The sequence below is a fragment of the Cardiocondyla obscurior genome, linkage group LG09 (assembly GCF_019399895.1).
Source record: "Cardiocondyla obscurior isolate alpha-2009 linkage group LG09, Cobs3.1, whole genome shotgun sequence".
Classification (NCBI taxonomy): domain Eukaryota; kingdom Metazoa; phylum Arthropoda; class Insecta; order Hymenoptera; family Formicidae; genus Cardiocondyla; species Cardiocondyla obscurior.
In genome coordinates, this window is record NC_091872.1 from 2,004,886 (window position 1) to 2,022,386 (window position 17,501).

Genomic DNA, 17,501 nt, shown 5'->3' on the forward strand with positions numbered 1-17,501 from the left:
TATATGTCGTCATCGATTTTGGTAGTTCCGAAAAATTCCGTTTACCACACGTTCTTGACGCTACCGTCGCCGCAAATACATTGATCTTTCTAACCTTTCTCGATGTATTTGTGGCGACGGTAAACCGAATTACCGGGAAAATTTTTATCACATTTTATTCCGATATTACTCCACAGAGATGACGAAATAAAAATCTGTGACGACGACAGAGCACCAAGATGAAATACAACTTATTAATACTTGAAACAGTAAGAAAAGGTAAGGGCGAAGCACACTATGATTATAAATATATTTCTACATTTAACTAATAAATTAAATTAAGTTTTTGTTCAATATGACACTTTTAATTTGAAATATGTCAATTACACATTTATAAATGACTGTTATTAATTTTGTATTTAATTTCCAGAACTGCCGGCGTGCACACCAGTTTTTTAACATGTAATCTTGAAGATGAAACCAGTAGAGCAGTTGTTCAAGAGCCAAGAGTCATCCTCACTTCAGAGAGTTCATAGTATAAAATACTGCTACCAGCACAGAGCATCAAGATGCAAAAAAAACTAATTATTACAGGTTTATTTAGATTATCGTCTACTGGAGGACCGAAATCTATACTTTTTGGATTTTCTTCTATCAAAGGGCTCAGAATGCCTTAATACTTTATCCCCTTTATCTTTTCGTCGCTCCTATTTTTTATCTCTTCTTTTGTGCTTTTTAGACTTCTTTGCTTTTCGTGACCTCGTCATATTTAATGATATTATCTTAAGCTATCTCTGAGTCTCGTGACAGTCAGTCGCTCATATCTAATAATTTTTTACTATCTTATTCGAAAGAAGAGTGCGAGATATACATATATAATACAGATGAGTAAAAAAGAAAGACGTAACTTTTTATAATAAATGTATGACTTGGAGAAATATTATTTATAGTTATATCTAGTAAATACATATATTTATAGTTACTTATTAAGAGTTTTTGTAAAAATTAACAATTTATTAATGTTAGATATACATGTAAAAGAATAATTATCAAAGCGTTTACAAGCATCTACGTGTGATGTGACATACAAAATAACAATTATAACTACAGAAGTATTATAGAAGTATTATGCATATAAAGATAAAAATTGTACAATAAAAATTAATGTATAATCTTAATGTCTGAAAACACAGTAAGAGTTCATTTTTTTAACGTGATTGTAATTAATTTAATTTATCGCGTCGATTAAAAAAATTTCTACCAATTAAAAAAATGTTTTAATAAATTTTTAAGTCTGGAAGTTTTTGATTCGAGTGCTAGCATACTAATGAGTGCTCGTAAAGCAAAGTTTAGACTATATCGTCGATAATTCTGCGAAAGATATATTTTCGTGAGACTCCATCCTCTTCGTCGTCTTTGTTCCTTGCGGGGTGAAATTTTGCGAGTCACGCAGCGAGCCGGTATATATCATATCATACATAATAGTATATGAAATGCGGTATCGCTCAGCCGGGTTTCTCTTTTTCTTCTATCGGAGATTATTTTCAAATCTGATTAAGAATTACCCAAGATAATTTACAAATCTGGTCATGACCGTCCTTGATATTTAATTAAATACAAAATTAAATTATCGAATACCCCATGTTGCGAAAAATGAAATTTTTTCTTTTTATCGCGCGCGAGTTTCCGGCCGCCGCTGCAATTTGTCAGTTCGCAGAACCTGGTCGCGCGGTAGTATTCGCAAAGGATCTCACGCCGTCGTCGGATCTCGCGGTTCGTCGCGTAACGTAGTATGCGGTCGGATTCGTCGGCGCGCGGAGTGACGGGGCGAGTTTCCTTGCGTAAACAACGTTCTATCGCGACGATATATGTTTGTACCTGGATGAACTCTACGAGCTGCGTCTCCGAACGAAGACCTCGTGGCCGCTCGGCGTTCGGCGCAGCCTCGCGTCCGACGACATTGACGTCGGGTCCGCGTCGTAGCGATAAAAGACCTCGTGGCGCCGCGCAAAAAGCGCTTTGTCGCGGTTTATTTTTGCATTCAGAGTCGCTTGTATTTTTGCGCGCACCGCGGTCCCAAAATAGATGATCGGTAGCAGCGACGGCGCGCGATGTATTTTCCGCGCGCTGACGACGGCCAGCTAGGAGTATGAGTTTTGAGGTTACCACGTCTCTGGGTGGTCTCAGCTGACTCTTCCTTTCAGACACATTGTTCGCTGCCTACGCTTCGCAGAGACGGAGCGAAGCCGTGGCGAGGATGGACACCGCTTGTGAGGTGATCGACGAGCCCCAGCAGTCGCTGGTCAAGCGGATTTATTATCTGGCCAGGGACGGGATGGCGATCGCGCTTTATTCTCTGCTGAACGACAAGTCCGACGCCGACTGCCCGATTGACTTGATTAACCAGGTGAAGCACTTATTGTTGCGTCACGTTTTACGGCCGCCTTTTCAATCATTCTGCTATCGCATTGTCGATCTATTGTTTGTTCGTTCGTTTGTTCGTTTGTTCGTTCAAACGATCGATAAGCGTCATGCAGCTGTTGATTTTGCCTATTATCTTTACGAATTTGCAGTTGCGATAAGCGTTTTATGTAAGCTAATTTGTTACTTTCCTTGCCGCTACTGTTTATATTGCTTTTTGAAAAGAGGAGTAATAGATGACTTGAAATCATTTTGTAAATATAAATATTGTTTATTTTCTGCAATCATGTAATTAAAAATATTCCTAAATTGTTAAAAAAAAAAAAAAAAAAAAGTCTGTATAGAGAACAAAGAATTTCTCAAAGATATTAAACTATGTTATTTAGTGTAAAATTTAATATTAATAAATTTGTAATTTTATATAATTTTTTCAGTATTATGTAAAAATTTAATTACACTGTAAATGTAATTTTTTAATAATTATTGAGGTTGTGGAATAAATACTACAATTGTTAAAGATTTGCAACGTACAATTTGTGAATGTTTGTAATATTTGCATTAATATTTTAGATTGTTTTAGAAGATGATGGACAGAGGTGTACACCTTTAATAGTTGCTGCACGTTATGGACACAATAAAGTGGTCAGAATGCTGCTTGACAAGTTCAAGCCTGATTTAGAGCAAGAAGGAACAGTAAAATTCAATGGATATGTTATTGAAGGGGCCAGTGCACTTTGGGCTGCTGCAGGTAAAAAGCTAATATTAAAATAGGATGTCTCAATAGTTTTGCAGCATTATTAATTTAATATGTGTTGATTTTAGGTGCGGGACATTTGAACGTTCTTAAAACTCTCGTCAAGGCGGGAGCAAATGTCAATCATCCAACAAAAACCAACTCCACTCCGCTTCGAGCGGCATGTTTTAACGGACGTTTGGACATAGTCAAATATTTGATCAATCATCAAGCGGATATAAATATTCCCAATGTTTTCAATAACACTTGTCTTATGATAGCATCCTACAAAGGACATCTTGATATCGTGAGTATTCGAGTTATAATAAAAATTTCAATACGCTTTATGCGCATTTATTGAATAATTTGTCTTAAAGAAGTGTTTTATACTGTGATTTAGGTAAATTTTCTATTAGACAAAGCGGCAGATCCAAATAAAAAAGCTTATTGCGGGGCAACAGCGTTACATTTTGCTGCCGAATCTGGACATTGTTCTGTTGTGTCAGAATTACTGAAATATGGGGCGCAAATGACTAAGAACGTAAGCGGCATGACACCTCTAATAACGGCTGCCGAGCGGACGCGTGCAGAAGTCGTTGAATATCTAGTGCAGAGAAGCGAAGTGACAAAAGAAGAAATAATAGACGCTTACGAATTACTCGGAGCATCTTATGCTAACGATAAGGATAATTACTGTTTAACTAAAGCGTACATGTATCTATATAAGGCAATGGAATTAAGGTAAAAAAATGCAATACTTTTCATTCAAATTTTGTTCCTATCAAATTGCTATTTTTATATGACATTACATTACATATTTTTTTCACATCTTAGGTATAGTGATACTGATAATATTGTACGTAAGCAATTAGGTTTGACTGTGAAGGCGTATGAGAACTGGAAAGAGTGTGAAACGTTAGAAAAATTAGAAAGTATCAAAGATAATCCAAATGCCATACATATGGAATCACTCGCTATTCGAGAAAGAATATTAGGTAGATACATGTCTAATTTTTTTTCTTATAAAACAGCTTTATAACTTTTTTTTTTTTTTTACAATAAAGTTACTCTTTGCTCATCAGGCCGCCATAATCCAGAACTGCCACATCCTATAGTATTCAGAGGCGCTATATTTGCGGATAACGCCAGATTTGACAGAGGCATAGATTTGTGGCTGCACGCCTTAAAACTGAGACAACTCAACGATATATCCATAGTGACAGATCTCCTTCGATTTGCGCAAGTCTTCTCGCAAATGATACACGTGGGCGTTGATCTAGATATTTCTCAAGTAATAAATGTTTTGGAAGCAAGTGTAACAGAGTTGAATAGGAACAAGGCCAAAATTCAGAATCCAGATTCCAAGGATGATATCGATCAATGTATTGTAAGTTTAATAAAACGGACTTTGATCTACACATTATTTCTCACACTGCAATCGCATGCATTAATAGCGTTTAATGTGCTTACATTCAATATGTTTGTAATGTTTAAGGAACGCAGTTTTTTCACTTTCGTAGTTAATGATACACAGTTTGCCTGTTTATGCCAGTGGAAAAAAAGAAAACAAAGTGAATTGACGAGTCACAAATCTTAAAGCATTTATATGAATGTGCTGACATAATGAATAATAATGCATGCGATTGTATATTGTGTTATTACAATAAAGAAAAAAAAACATCTCTACATATTTAGAAATGTCTGCATAGGAAGAAATGGAATCGAATATTACAACGACTCTATATATTCTAACGATTTTGACAAAACTTATGACGGTTAATGAAAACAGATGTGACGAATCGGATTTAACACAGGCACATCATTTGGTGCATAAATTATGCGCGTTACAGCTATGCTTGAAAGACGGGCAGACTCTGTTACATCTTGCTGTAAATGCCAAAACTCCCGTCGACGATTTTCATACTAATGATGTGTGCAAGTATGTTAAAATTCAACATCAAAATAATATTAGGAATCAGAATCGCATTAAACAAATTATTTTCTTTGGTCTTCAGATTTCCATGTGCAGCTACAGCGCGATTATTAATTCGTTGCGGTGTTGATGTTAATGCAATGGATAACGAAAGAAATACACCGCTTCATATTATCGTTGGTTACAATAAAGCAATCAGGTATGCGACTAATATTGCTTAAAATATTATCTGGATTTAATAAATAAAAAATTTGTTTTTGTCTAGTGATTTTGCGACTTTACATTCAATAATAGTAGATCTCATAGAAGCTGGAGCGCATATGGATACTGTAAATAATACAGGACATACACCGTACGATGCAGTTACCACAGGCAAGTCTACAAATCACATTACCAATTTGCGTATTTTTTGTCCTGCGTTTTCAAGCGAATTATTTGGCTAATATTCAATTTCTATTTCAGGTCTAGCCAAAATAATATTACGTACTCAGACTAAACTATCTCTAACGTGTATAGCAGCCAAAGTAATTAAGACTTATAATCTACCTTATCGTGGTAATGTCCCTCTGTCACTTGAAAGCTTTATAGAACTTCATGGACCTGGCCTTAATCAGAGTTGACAAGTCTTTAACATTGCCACGAAAAATCGAAATTTTCTTATACAATGTAGTACTTGACATATTTTATTATTAATTTTTTTTATAAGAAAAAATATGTTAAATATACGAATAATTAAAAATTCTGCATATTACATTTGATATATATTCTATACAAAATCAAAATTTAAAAGTATATAATCAAAAAAGTATATGATACACAAAATGGAGATGCACACACACACACACACACACACACACACACACACACACACACACACACAGTTTCGTTATTGCCATATTAAATTTATTTAAATTTAATATTTACACACGCACTCTATGCTGTATACAACGTGAAACTAAGAAATTAATGAAAAAAAAAAAAATATATATATATATATATATATATATATATATGTATATATAAAGAATATACATACACACAGATACTTTACAATATATTATTTACAATGTTTACACAGACTTGTTCATCTTATCTATATTACACATTTTACAATGGTGCTCGCTTATTAATAACACTTCTGTACAAATATACACGTGTTCAAAATCTTTTGGCAAAAAAAAAAAAAAAAAAAAAAAAATAAAATAAAATAAAAAAATAAATAGAGTAATCCTTAGGCAGGTACAATCTATTCGCGGCGACAGGATTTGCGTAGACACGTATTCACTCGCATCTGAAAAGATGAAATGCATACTCTCTTTCCATGACTCCGTGTTAGCACGCAACCGGATATGCCGATTTACGTATCTAATTTGCTGCCTTGTCCCTTTAGTTCTTTTTAAAACATTATGACATAACATTGCGGAAATGTTAATGTGATTCAACGACTGCAGAGAGATACGCATTTACACAATAAACGCCATTTCTAGGACAAAAATAACTGTCAACGTTGCCTTGGTTGATATTTGATCGCGTGTAAAAGAGGCATTTCTACATCGCTAAAATTACCATTAGTCAATTGTGTATTTCCGACACGTGATTTCATTGCTCACTCGCTCAAGTGTTATAATGTCTCCCGCAGTGCGATATGTTGCAGTAATGCACAATATTTGCCGACATCATAAAACCTTTATACTTGTATCGCACATACACACCCTGTTTATCTCAAGAAATCTAATCGAAATCTCTAATGCATCATTGAGTTTGTGATTACACAATTACGTAAAAAACTTATACATCTCGCTTGTACATATTTTTATCACGGCGCGATTTGCCTCGCTAGAGATATATATATATTAAAATTCATTATTTGCGCGCTTGGAAAGCTCATACATTATGAAGGCACAACGGATTAAAGTTCTCATAGATGAAACGCCAAACGTGTTTGAAGCAAATAGAAATCGAATCGTTTCAAAAAGATAAACGTTTGAAGAAGACCACTTGATTAACGACAGGCTTTTCTTCAAAGTATTTTTCTTAGATCATTCAAGTACATTGATGATGTAACAATAATAATACAATACATGAGATGTATCTCGCAAATTCTATTCATGTATTGAATTAAATGCTACATTGGGAAATCTTTCTTCGCCCGAATAGTATGATACGTAATCTACATCTTTCATAATAAAGTAATGCTTTATTCCCTGATGTGGATAATATATTGATACAATTAAATAAAAGCTCAAATGTGATTAGAGCAGAATTGATTAGAGCAAGATGTACATCAGGATGCCGTAGTAGACACTTTGCAAAACGTGCAAAACAAATTGCTGATGAAGAATGAAAAATGCAATAAAATTATACACGAGAGAAGATATTTGTACACTCTTCTCATTCGTGTGTTCAAAGTTTTCTGCATCGCATTAAGAAAATACAAATGATATATTTGATAATTCTTGATCCACAAAATTGTACTCGGTCATCACTTTCTCAAATCAGAATTATTATCCATTCTGTCGTGTTTTCAGTTGCTTGTAAACCGAATAACTATTCTTATCATCGTGTTCTCAATTAACTTTGACAGTAATCTAGTAACTATTGCAATTGTCGCTCGGCTCCGTTGCAACTCGCATTTGTTAAATCGTGTTAACAACCATCATCGCGCCGAGCTAATTCCGCTAATCACAGTAGAATTTTCTATTTTGAAACAATCGCATTCTTATAAATTGCATAATTTTCTCTCTCTCTTTTTTTTTTTTTTTTTTCTTTTCATATTGTACATTTTCCACATAATGATATAGGTAATGGAAAAATTTTACAATAAAGGGAAAAGTAGGTTCCAACGAAAATTGAATTGAACAATTCTACTCGAGAAAAGTGAAAACTTGAGAAAGAGAGAAGAAGGGAACCACTGTGATATTAAGAGCTACGTCAATCGTTACATCTCTGATTGGAGTCAAAGGCTACGTACACGAGTGTAAGGCCCCTATTTAGAACAAATTTATCGAGAATCAATAAACGAGTGGTATTTTAATCATACAGCGAATCGTTCGCAGTCTACTTCCTTCGTTTTAAGTCAATTGACTTGTTTTGAAGTTTTCTAGCATTTTTTTTTCTTCATATTACTTCCCGCTATTACTCACAGTTGCCACGTGACTACGTGATGGCATAAAAAAAACAAGTGGAAAATGCGTTCTTATTTTGCGTATATTAAAATGAGTAAATATATAGATATCGTAAGGTGTGTGAGGAAAAATTAGATCAGCGACAACCACATCCGAGGACCGCCATGTCCTGATAGTTCTTTAGTACTACCTTATTCTCTTCATCTAGATAAAGCATCGATATTGAGCTTAGTGCTGTTGGCACGCAACACGCCTTCGGCACCATGCTCGGCTTGGTTGAATAAACGAGAGTCTGCACAATTGCGTGATTCGTTGAGTTGAGATGGTCCGCCAGAGGAAACGGGCAATCACCGTGGCAGTAGAAGGCGTCGTATCCGGGCGGCGCGACGATCCAATCGTTCCAGCCGACGTCCGCAAAGTCGACGTAGAGTGGATGCCGCCGGCAATTCTCGCGGCCGTCCTTCCGCCGTTGGTTCTTCCTTAGGGCGGCTCGCCTAGCCCGCCGGTCCATTATCCGTTCCGCGGATGCCATCTCGTGATGACCATCATTTGTGTACGTGTAGAGCATCGGCCGGCTTACCACCCACGCATCCTTGTGCTCATCGGCGGCCCGTCTGAACCGCACATGTTCTCGCGTATGGACGAGCGCGCCAGTCACGTGCACCAGCAGCCCATGATTATTCTCATGATTCTCTATCCACCTTACCACGGCTGGATGCACGTCCAGATTGATCGTGGCGTTATTCGTCGCGTCGATCACCTTGCTGTCGATCAGCCGTAATATAGGCTTACTGCGACCCTTCACCCCGGGCCGTATTATGTCGTACACCAGCACCCGGCCGCGCTTATTATGAATATCCTCCTCAATGTCGGAAACTGCAACGCGCGTTAAACTCAACTCTGCCGCTTGCAACGTCTCGCTGTTAGGTACCTTGCTTAGGTCGAAGGACAACCGGAAACGGTTTGGAGATCGGAACTTGTGATCCAGATCGCTCTCTGAAAAAGAAAATAACAGGTAGATTAATTTTAAAGATTAAATAATGCAGACGTTGGTGTTTTAAAACTCACAAATTATCAGATGGAAAAATCATAATCCCGACTACCTACGGTTTTTCGTTTACCATGAAACGTTTACTTTTAAACGTTTAATACAAGACTGTTATCTCATCTCATAGATCGTAAGTGGATTAAAAATAAACCATGGATTGTGTAGACGGGCTATTTAAAAATTCAGAGATGATTTCCTGTTGACCGTGTCGACGAATTTATCCAATGTGCTTATTTATCTTACATCAGTTGTATCAATAAGGAGTGCCGCCGGAATAATTTTCCGTTTACCGTTTACGTGACTTGGGCAGATTATTTTACGACGCACCAAGTCCACACATGTAATAATAATTTCAGGTTTTGCTTCTACGAAAATAGCTAATAACGTTCAACGTATGACGCAGTTGTTCCTCGGAAACAGTGAATGCAGCATATAGACGCAGTTGTAATATTTGTAATGCATATGTAAATTTCGTAAGCCATTGCTGAATCCAGACGTAACACGCGCGCGCGCGCGCGAATGCTCGGCGCCGGTCAACATGTTGCATACGCAGAATCTAGCAATTTCTCTTGAAGCAAAGAAATATCAAAGAGCCTTTTGTTATAATTTTGTACAAATTTTTTCCACTCTTTGACCAAACTGACAATAATTTTATAGAATAAAACACAGTGACGAGAAATAGATGAAAATTACTTGACATTATATTATTATACATATTTATATGACTTTAATAGTTGAAATTATTAAAAGCACCATAATACTTTGTTGCATCAAAATTTAAACATCTATTCCTGGTTTTATGAATAATATGAACAAATATAAAAAACTGTTTTTTTTTTTCTTTTTTTTCTTTTCCAGATATGTATTTTTTTTAAATCTACATATCGTTTAATTATCTTTATAATTAAATATCTTTAATACTTGAAGATATGATCTTGAATTTATTAATCATCACGTATGTACCACGTAATCTTTGAGGAATTGAAATGATGTCGTTTGTAAACAAAATATAATATAAGCGTTTTTTCCAGGATATACATGCCTATATCGCTTCAAGTGTCATCGAATTTTACTTGCAAATTTTTATAACGAACAAAATAGCACGAGTACCTACATGGAATTCTTGACGCGCGAAATACTTGATATATTATATATTAATTCAGAGAATGAAAATAGTATACAATCTTGACGAAAGCCACCGACGAGATCATCTGCATAAAAATATCTGACGATAAAGAAAAAGAATTAGCCCTCTCCCTCAGGGCTCGTGGCGGATATCTGTCTTTTAAAATAATCTGTCGGGACGAGTTTCTAGCAATATATATACCCATGCACGTTGCTTTCCATTGCTGTATCTTCCTTAATTGCTCTCGGCACTTTCTCCTTCATTATATCATCGCCTCTCCTATTCAATCAAGTTTAGCTTCGAAAAGGTTGTTTCAAAACGGTCTGTCCGGGACAAAAAGTTTCAATCGATCTACCTAAGCCTATGTCCGGATGTGAATCATTGGTACGGAAGCTAGCTAGACCTCCTAAAAGCGAAAGACCCCCGAGACAGATCCCTTCGGGATTCCGATGCGGTCTCATCATCAAGCGATAATACACTCGGAAGAATAGAGCACGATTCCCTTTTTCTTTTGTTGCCGGGGCACTTTGCAGGACACACTCAAGTGCGGAACCCACGACGGCACGTTCCCGGCAATTATCGTGGTCGAAAAGCCCTTTGTCGGTTGGACAGCCATAAAATCGTTTGAATGCCATTCCTCTCCTTTTCACGCAAAAGGCGAGCCGCGCGGACGCAACGTATTACATTACATTACATTACATTACATTACATTACATTCGTAGGCATCCCTAAACTCGTAGAATAGAGTATTTAAAACTAAATCAATCCAAATCTAATCTCTTTGCAACGATAACGATATTTCTTTACAAATATTTATTTTACCGATTCTTTTCTGGTAAAAAATATAATAATCAAACTTTGTAAAGCTATAGGAAATTTTTAATTTGAATTTAATAAGAAGGAAAAAAAAAAACATTAATAGTAATAATTTACTAAAATATGGCCTTGAAAACAATTAAAAACTCTTTAGATGTAAAGATTTAAAGTTCAAAGCAGCAACTTGGAAAAAAAGCTTAATGTAGACAATTACGTCAATTAGATTAATTACGCCGGTTATACTTACTTGATGTAAATCTGTAATTTATGGAATAATGCCTTCCCGAAATTATGCGCGTGACTAAAAAAATTCATGTAACTGAGACGAAAAGGAAAAGAAATATCCGTTGATGTGCTGCAAATTAAAGTTACCGTTACAAAAGCGAATCTGAATCTGTTTTGCAAAATTGCACGACATTATCTAAAAGACGAGCAATGCCGACATGTGCGTGTGCGTGTGCGTGCGTGTGTGTGTAAGACACGTTATATTGAATTATTGAGCCCTGCAGTTTGAAAATTTGTCATTCATGGTTGTCGACAACGTCGAAGGAATGACGATTGATAACGGGCGCATATTACATTCCATTTGCTACTGCACTTTCACTGAGAGTCGAAAGAGTTGCCAACCTGTTTTCGAATTGCAAATTCCAACTCGCTAGTAGTTCTTACCATCGTTCAATAATGATTCACATATTCGCGAGTGCACGGTAAAGATTCCGATTTCTTTAAAACTTTTTGCCAAGCAACGATGATAATTATCATTTCTCCCCCATCGACGCCTCTACTAAATAACAGTTTGCCGAAAATTTCATTCGAACCTGAAATTATCAAGCAAACTTGTAGCACTCTACATTGACGTATGACCCCACGCGCTGCGGTGATACTCGTCCTGCTCTCCAATGCTTTTTTTCTTTTTTTTTTTCCATTAAATAAGAATATTAGTATGAAATAAGACTTACCGATGTGTGGGAATGAACGAACGGTGTTGGCCGATCGAGCGTGAATTCCCGGCTTCGCAATATCCGCGATGCCGATGGTGTGCTGACGGGCGTGAAGCTCCCTGAGCGAGTTCGGGATGTAGGCTTGACCTTGCGGCCTCGGTCTCTTCGTAAAGCCCAAGAGGGAGAGCAGGCTGGCTTCCATTCCGGCTATCACCTGGTCGCGGTCTTTCGTTCCAAAACGATACGACGACGATAAGGTCGGCGACGACGTCTCCAGGTCCGAGTCAATGTGTAGGCGCGTCTCCACGTTAGCATTCGCACTTGCCAGCAGCGTGACTGCTGCCACGAGCACTAACCCCAGCGGCGGCAACATGCACATCGTGACGTCGTCACTCACTTACGTTACCTCCCTGAAAACATGAAAAGAAGTTGTCGGATACCTAGCAAATTATCTCACATAGAAAACATAGTTGATCTGGATTGTATACAATTGTCTTAAAAAAAAAAAAACTGCGCGCCAACCGACAGGTCTTGAAAATTCAATGCAAACTGAAATTGAAATAAGACAATCGCATAATTAAATTGATAATCATTTTAATAGCGGGGGTTGAGGATCTCTGGAGTCAATAGAAAGAAATGAATATTCTTACGATCGATCCAATGGCAAATTATGGCGGAATATCTTTTACCTACTTGGTCCAGAGCCAAAGGGTCACGGAAGATAGATATTAGAACAGGCACCTAACGGAACGACAGCAGGACTGAGATGTTCATTAGGGAATGCACTATGGTCTAAGGAATTTGGAGAAGGGATGAAAGAACCTTTCCTCGGAGATAAATTATAAACCCAACGGCAATTGGTTGCATTGAATAGCCAATACGAAACCGATGACTCAACAAAGTGCAGCCTCCAAATCAACTATTTTGGTTGCTCGAAAATAGGCTTGACTTACTTCCTTTCAGTTTCGTGGAAAATTTCTAGATATTTCTCTTTCTTGTTTCAATGCGCGAAAAGTTTGCAAAGAAAACGGCATGGGGCAAAACTGAGACGTTGAGAGGTATAATAAAAATTATACACTTTTACGCGAGACGAAATTTTAGCATCCTTAAAGTATGATATATATTTTGGAGAGTCACGAAGCGCTGAGCTAATAAAGTCGACTAATCTCGTAGTCATTTCCATCAAGGTTTAACGCGTGAAAAAGGAGCACGATGCAAAGTTTATTTGACTTAATCTAGCTTTATGAGATCTCCCGAAGTACAGCGAAGACTATCAAAAATTTTACTCGGCAAAGTCGCGTAATCACTCCCTGAGTCAGCATTAAAGCGGAGGAAGAACAGGCCCAGAAGGAGCCGATCCGATTGGCCATCGGTTCCTGGGCCTGTCGATGAACGTGGAGGGATTCGTCGAATCAGACTCTATCAAAGTAATCGCTTTCTCTTACTCTCGAGCAGATTTTTTTTTTTTTTTTTCGATCTTATACCCGGTGATTCGAAAATACCCTCGAGGCCTCGCGGAACGCATTAAAATTAGTAAGATTCACGACCCTGCGAATTTCTTGTCGTACATTATCATAATTATCCGAGATACATTCACCTTTTACCGCTGATTAAGCTATTTAATTGAAACTACATGCCCAGGTACACGAGCACGATTACTTTTTGCTAGATTTAATAACTTGATACCTAGTTTGTGTTTTGCAGTTTAATTTGCTCTATTATTAGCAACAATACGAGCGCAAAAAAAAAAAAAAAAAAAGGCGTATACGACCGTGCATGCGAATGTCTTACAACAAGTATAGCTTGTAGAGTGTAAATGTCACGCGGAACGATTTGATGAATGGACAAGTCGGGATTGAATAATAATATAGCGTCTACTTATTAACTGAGAAACACGATAAATTCATATCGGAAAATTAATGCGCGAGATCCTAAGGGATCCCACTTGCTGAAACGAAAAAGCTGATCCTCGACCTGCCTGATAATTTTTTCATTAATTTAACCGAGCTATTCCATTTAAATACAAACGGTTATTTACAATTCCATAGGCGTATTCTTCGCGCTCACAAAAGTTTGCGCTCGCTCTAGACGGCGCGCAATATTCATTCAATTGGCGACTTGAGAATAACTTTGGAATCGATCGAACAATGTTGCGTCGTCGTGACATACTTGCCGCATGCATTAACGGTAGAGTTTCGCCGGTCAGCCGGACAAAACTGGTTTTATCCGCGATTTTAAGCGCGCGCACACGTGCATTTCTCAAAGGCGGAATAAATATGCGCCCACGCTCGCAACATTATCGGTGGATGCTGAGTTCCTCTCCGCTCGCCTCCCCCTCCGATTACCCTCCTCTCGATTTCATTCAGGGTAAAATCTTGAGATCGTTAGGGTCAACGTCAAAACGGATTATCGTGTCACGGGGAGGCTTCTGGAATTCTGCAACATTGTAAGAGAGAAAAATAAGTCTCTCTCTCTCTCTCTCTCTCTCTCGTCGGCGCAAAGCGACCTTTTATACGTATAACATGAATTCCTCCTAATATTATTCAAGATGAAATAATTATATTACAGAGAAAAAAGTAATCAAAGATACGCGACATTTCGATTATGAGTTTTATGTATCAAACCGGCTAGAAAAAGTTGCCCGAACGAAAGAAGCGTTTGACGACGCGAGATTAATTGTAAGTGCGGAAAAACGCAAGACGGAATGAATCACAACGCGTAATGAATATGCATTAAGGAGATACGTTATTGGCAAAATACCACTTTTCGTAATTGAATGCGATATTTTCCTCTTTATGGCTTTGTAAAATGAGCGCGAAACGTCGGGTGTTTGCACACGCACGGCGTTCTTATTAGCGGCCACGCTACACGCACGATAATCAAGTCTAATAAAACCTCTTTTCCGGCAGTACCTTTTTTTCTGGAGATGAGCGCGAGAGAGATCTTTCTTCCTATTACATATATGTACGTATAATCGTATGCAGCGCGGCGGGTCGCATTTAAAACTTGTAGCATATCAATCTTGAGCTGATCTCGAGCGTTTTCTCTTCTGATGGCGTGTCCTCGCTGGAGCTTGATATAGATAACAGCGGGATACAATATGGCGGTTGGGACACCACTCGGGAGGACTTGTCGTATCAGGTCTATCCACGAGGATCTCCGGTGCGGCCCTGGCAGCACGAACCTGCAAGAGAGACGGGGCGGAAAAGGTTGGGGTGGGACCAGAGCCAAGCTGTCTGCCGCCGTCGCCTCTCGCGCGCTGGCTCGTTTACGGAACCGCGCAACATGGCACGGGGCACGGCACGGCATGGCTTGGCTTGGCTTGGCTCGTGCTTGGCTTGGCGAGGCCGGGAGCGCGAGTCAGCCACACGATTCTCGTTGCGCATTAGGTAATCTGTCGATCCTTTCCTCGAGAACGCCTCTCTCGCGGCGACCAACTTGTTTTTCAAGGACAATGAATTTACCGATGGACGCATTCGCGCGGAAAAGGCTCGTCACGCTTGCATTCCTTGCGGTGCACTGGTGGGCGCGGAGCACGAACGCGGGCGCGGGCGCGGGCGGGGGCGCGGGCGCGGGCGCGCGTCTCAACAGCAAAAGGTGTCTCGTCGTGGCGGATAAACAGCGCAGCGCTGCAGCAAGGGGCCGGGGGGCCTTCATCGACCGCCGCGGTAGTAGATGGACTGGACGAAGGCCCGACCCCCGAGGTCCTCTCTTCGGGTGGGCTTGGCGGCTGGGGGAGAACGTCTACGGATGTTTTCGGGGGACCACCCGCATGCTCGGCGTGCGGCCCCCAAACGACTCCGCGGTTCGTTAATGGACGGCGAGGCGATTTCAAAGGAATTTCTTCGCGCGCGCGCGTTCCCGGCACGCTGGCGAGCTTGTCCGGTCGACGGAAACTCGCGGATTCGCGGTAAACAACCGCGGTATCGTTCTCCGCACACGTTGACTCGATCCTGAAAGATGAATATCGCGATGCCAGGCCAGGCGACGGATTTGCATTTGCATTCGCGCGCGCGCGCGCGCGCGTCGCCGCTGGAATGCGGCACGCTGGAGTACACAAGGATAAGGTCGCTTGCGGTGCTCCGAAGCGTGCGAGCCGCATACGACGTAGAGGCGCGTCATCGTCTAAAATAATCGGGCCAGACTGGGGCGACGAGGTAGAACGGCGACAATGAGCGCGCCGACGGCCCGGGGACGCTGAGGAGGAAGTGGGTCGGAGAGCGGTGGGACGCAGATGGGAAAGAAAGGAAATAGAAGAAGGAATCTCGCGGTCGCGCGCGCGAACGCGTCGCGGGAGCCAGAGAAAGAAAGATGGAAGTGAAGTGAGACGGCCGGACAAGAAAAAAAGAAAAGAAAAAAAAAGGAAAAAGTCAGCCGAGGAGAGAAAACCGAAAGATGTAGGCGGACGGAGAGAGAGAGAGAGAGAGAGAGAGAGAGAGAGAGAGAGAGAGAGAGAAACAGGAATTTTTGCTCACCTAACTAATCGCGAGTCCGTAGTTTGAGCAGCCACGGCATGTCAAGTCGGGGCCCGATGACTGCATCCACGCGTAACCTCACCTCACCTCACCTGGGGTGGCACCACCACTCACGTACGCAGTCCGCAACGCAAAAACCAAGACGCAGAGCACTCTCCGATGTCCCGCCGATGTCTGTCGGTCGGTCCAGGTGATACGAAGAGATGAGGGAGGAGGCCAAAGAGGAATCCGAGGAAGGAAGCGGCGGTGGCGACGACTCCGACGGTTCCTCGCGCACGCGACGCCTCCTCACCCCCGCGCGATCACTTAAACGACACCTGCGCGCGCGCGCGCGCGCTTCTCACTCAAAATCCGCGCTCGCAACGGTTGTTGCTCCTCGTCGGAAGAGTTTCGACGAGTTTCTCTCCAACGGCACCGTGTAGGGCGTCGCGACACCGAAGACGGAAGCATCCAGCGGCGCGCCAGCGATATCCTCTCGTCGAATTTCAGGCAGTCATAACTCGCCGTGCGTTAACCGAAAGTGTGTGTCCTCAACAGCGGTGGCGGTAGCGACGTCGGCGGCGGTCAGTGGAGGCCAAGTGGTGGCGGTGGCGGCGCGAAGAAGGGAGAAGGTGGAGTGGGGACGATGCCCACCTTCGTCCCACTGTTCGAACACCTGCCCGACCTATCAACAGGTCCCCGTGCGCGAACGCCCGCACTTATGTTACGCGTAGAACACGCGGAATCCGGCTCCCCCGAGTTCCACGCCGATGCGCAGGTACGCGAGTCTTCTCCAGCTTCTTCTTCTCCCGCCCGTTTTTTACCTGCTGGGACATCCACGTATCACCGGGACTTTCCGAAGCTGAGCACTCCCGCAGCTTTCCTTCTTCCTTCCCTTTTTGCTTCGAAAGATGTCACGAGAGCC

General features: G+C 40.5%; 2 protein-coding genes and 1 long non-coding RNA gene across 3 annotated transcripts; 2 read left to right on the forward strand and 1 right to left on the reverse strand.

Moving 5' to 3' along the window:
* On the forward strand, positions 1-1,171 carry LOC139105532 (uncharacterized). Its single transcript, XR_011546211.1, has 2 exons — positions 1-258; positions 410-1,171. It is a non-coding gene; the product is annotated as an uncharacterized lncRNA (long non-coding RNA).
* Positions 1,172-1,746: 575 nt separating this feature from the next.
* Positions 1,747-5,807, forward strand: LOC139105524 (protein fem-1 homolog B). The gene is made up of 10 exons (XM_070661687.1): positions 1,747-2,386; positions 2,971-3,148; positions 3,223-3,440; positions 3,534-3,874; positions 3,968-4,128; positions 4,216-4,520; positions 4,843-5,072; positions 5,149-5,265; positions 5,332-5,438; positions 5,529-5,807. The coding sequence occupies exons 1-10, from the start codon at positions 2,237-2,239 to the stop codon at positions 5,684-5,686; spliced, it is 1,965 nt and encodes a 654-aa protein (XP_070517788.1). The 5' UTR covers positions 1,747-2,236; the 3' UTR covers positions 5,687-5,807.
* On the reverse strand, positions 4,844-17,387 carry LOC139105528 (protein decapentaplegic). The gene is made up of 3 exons (XM_070661697.1): positions 16,598-17,387; positions 12,141-12,532; positions 4,844-9,187 (listed from the first exon to the last, which is right to left on the reverse strand). The coding sequence occupies exons 2-3, from the start codon at positions 12,499-12,501 to the stop codon at positions 8,328-8,330; spliced, it is 1,221 nt and encodes a 406-aa protein (XP_070517798.1). The 5' UTR covers positions 12,502-12,532; positions 16,598-17,387; the 3' UTR covers positions 4,844-8,327.
* Positions 17,388-17,501: the final 114 nt, after the last annotated feature.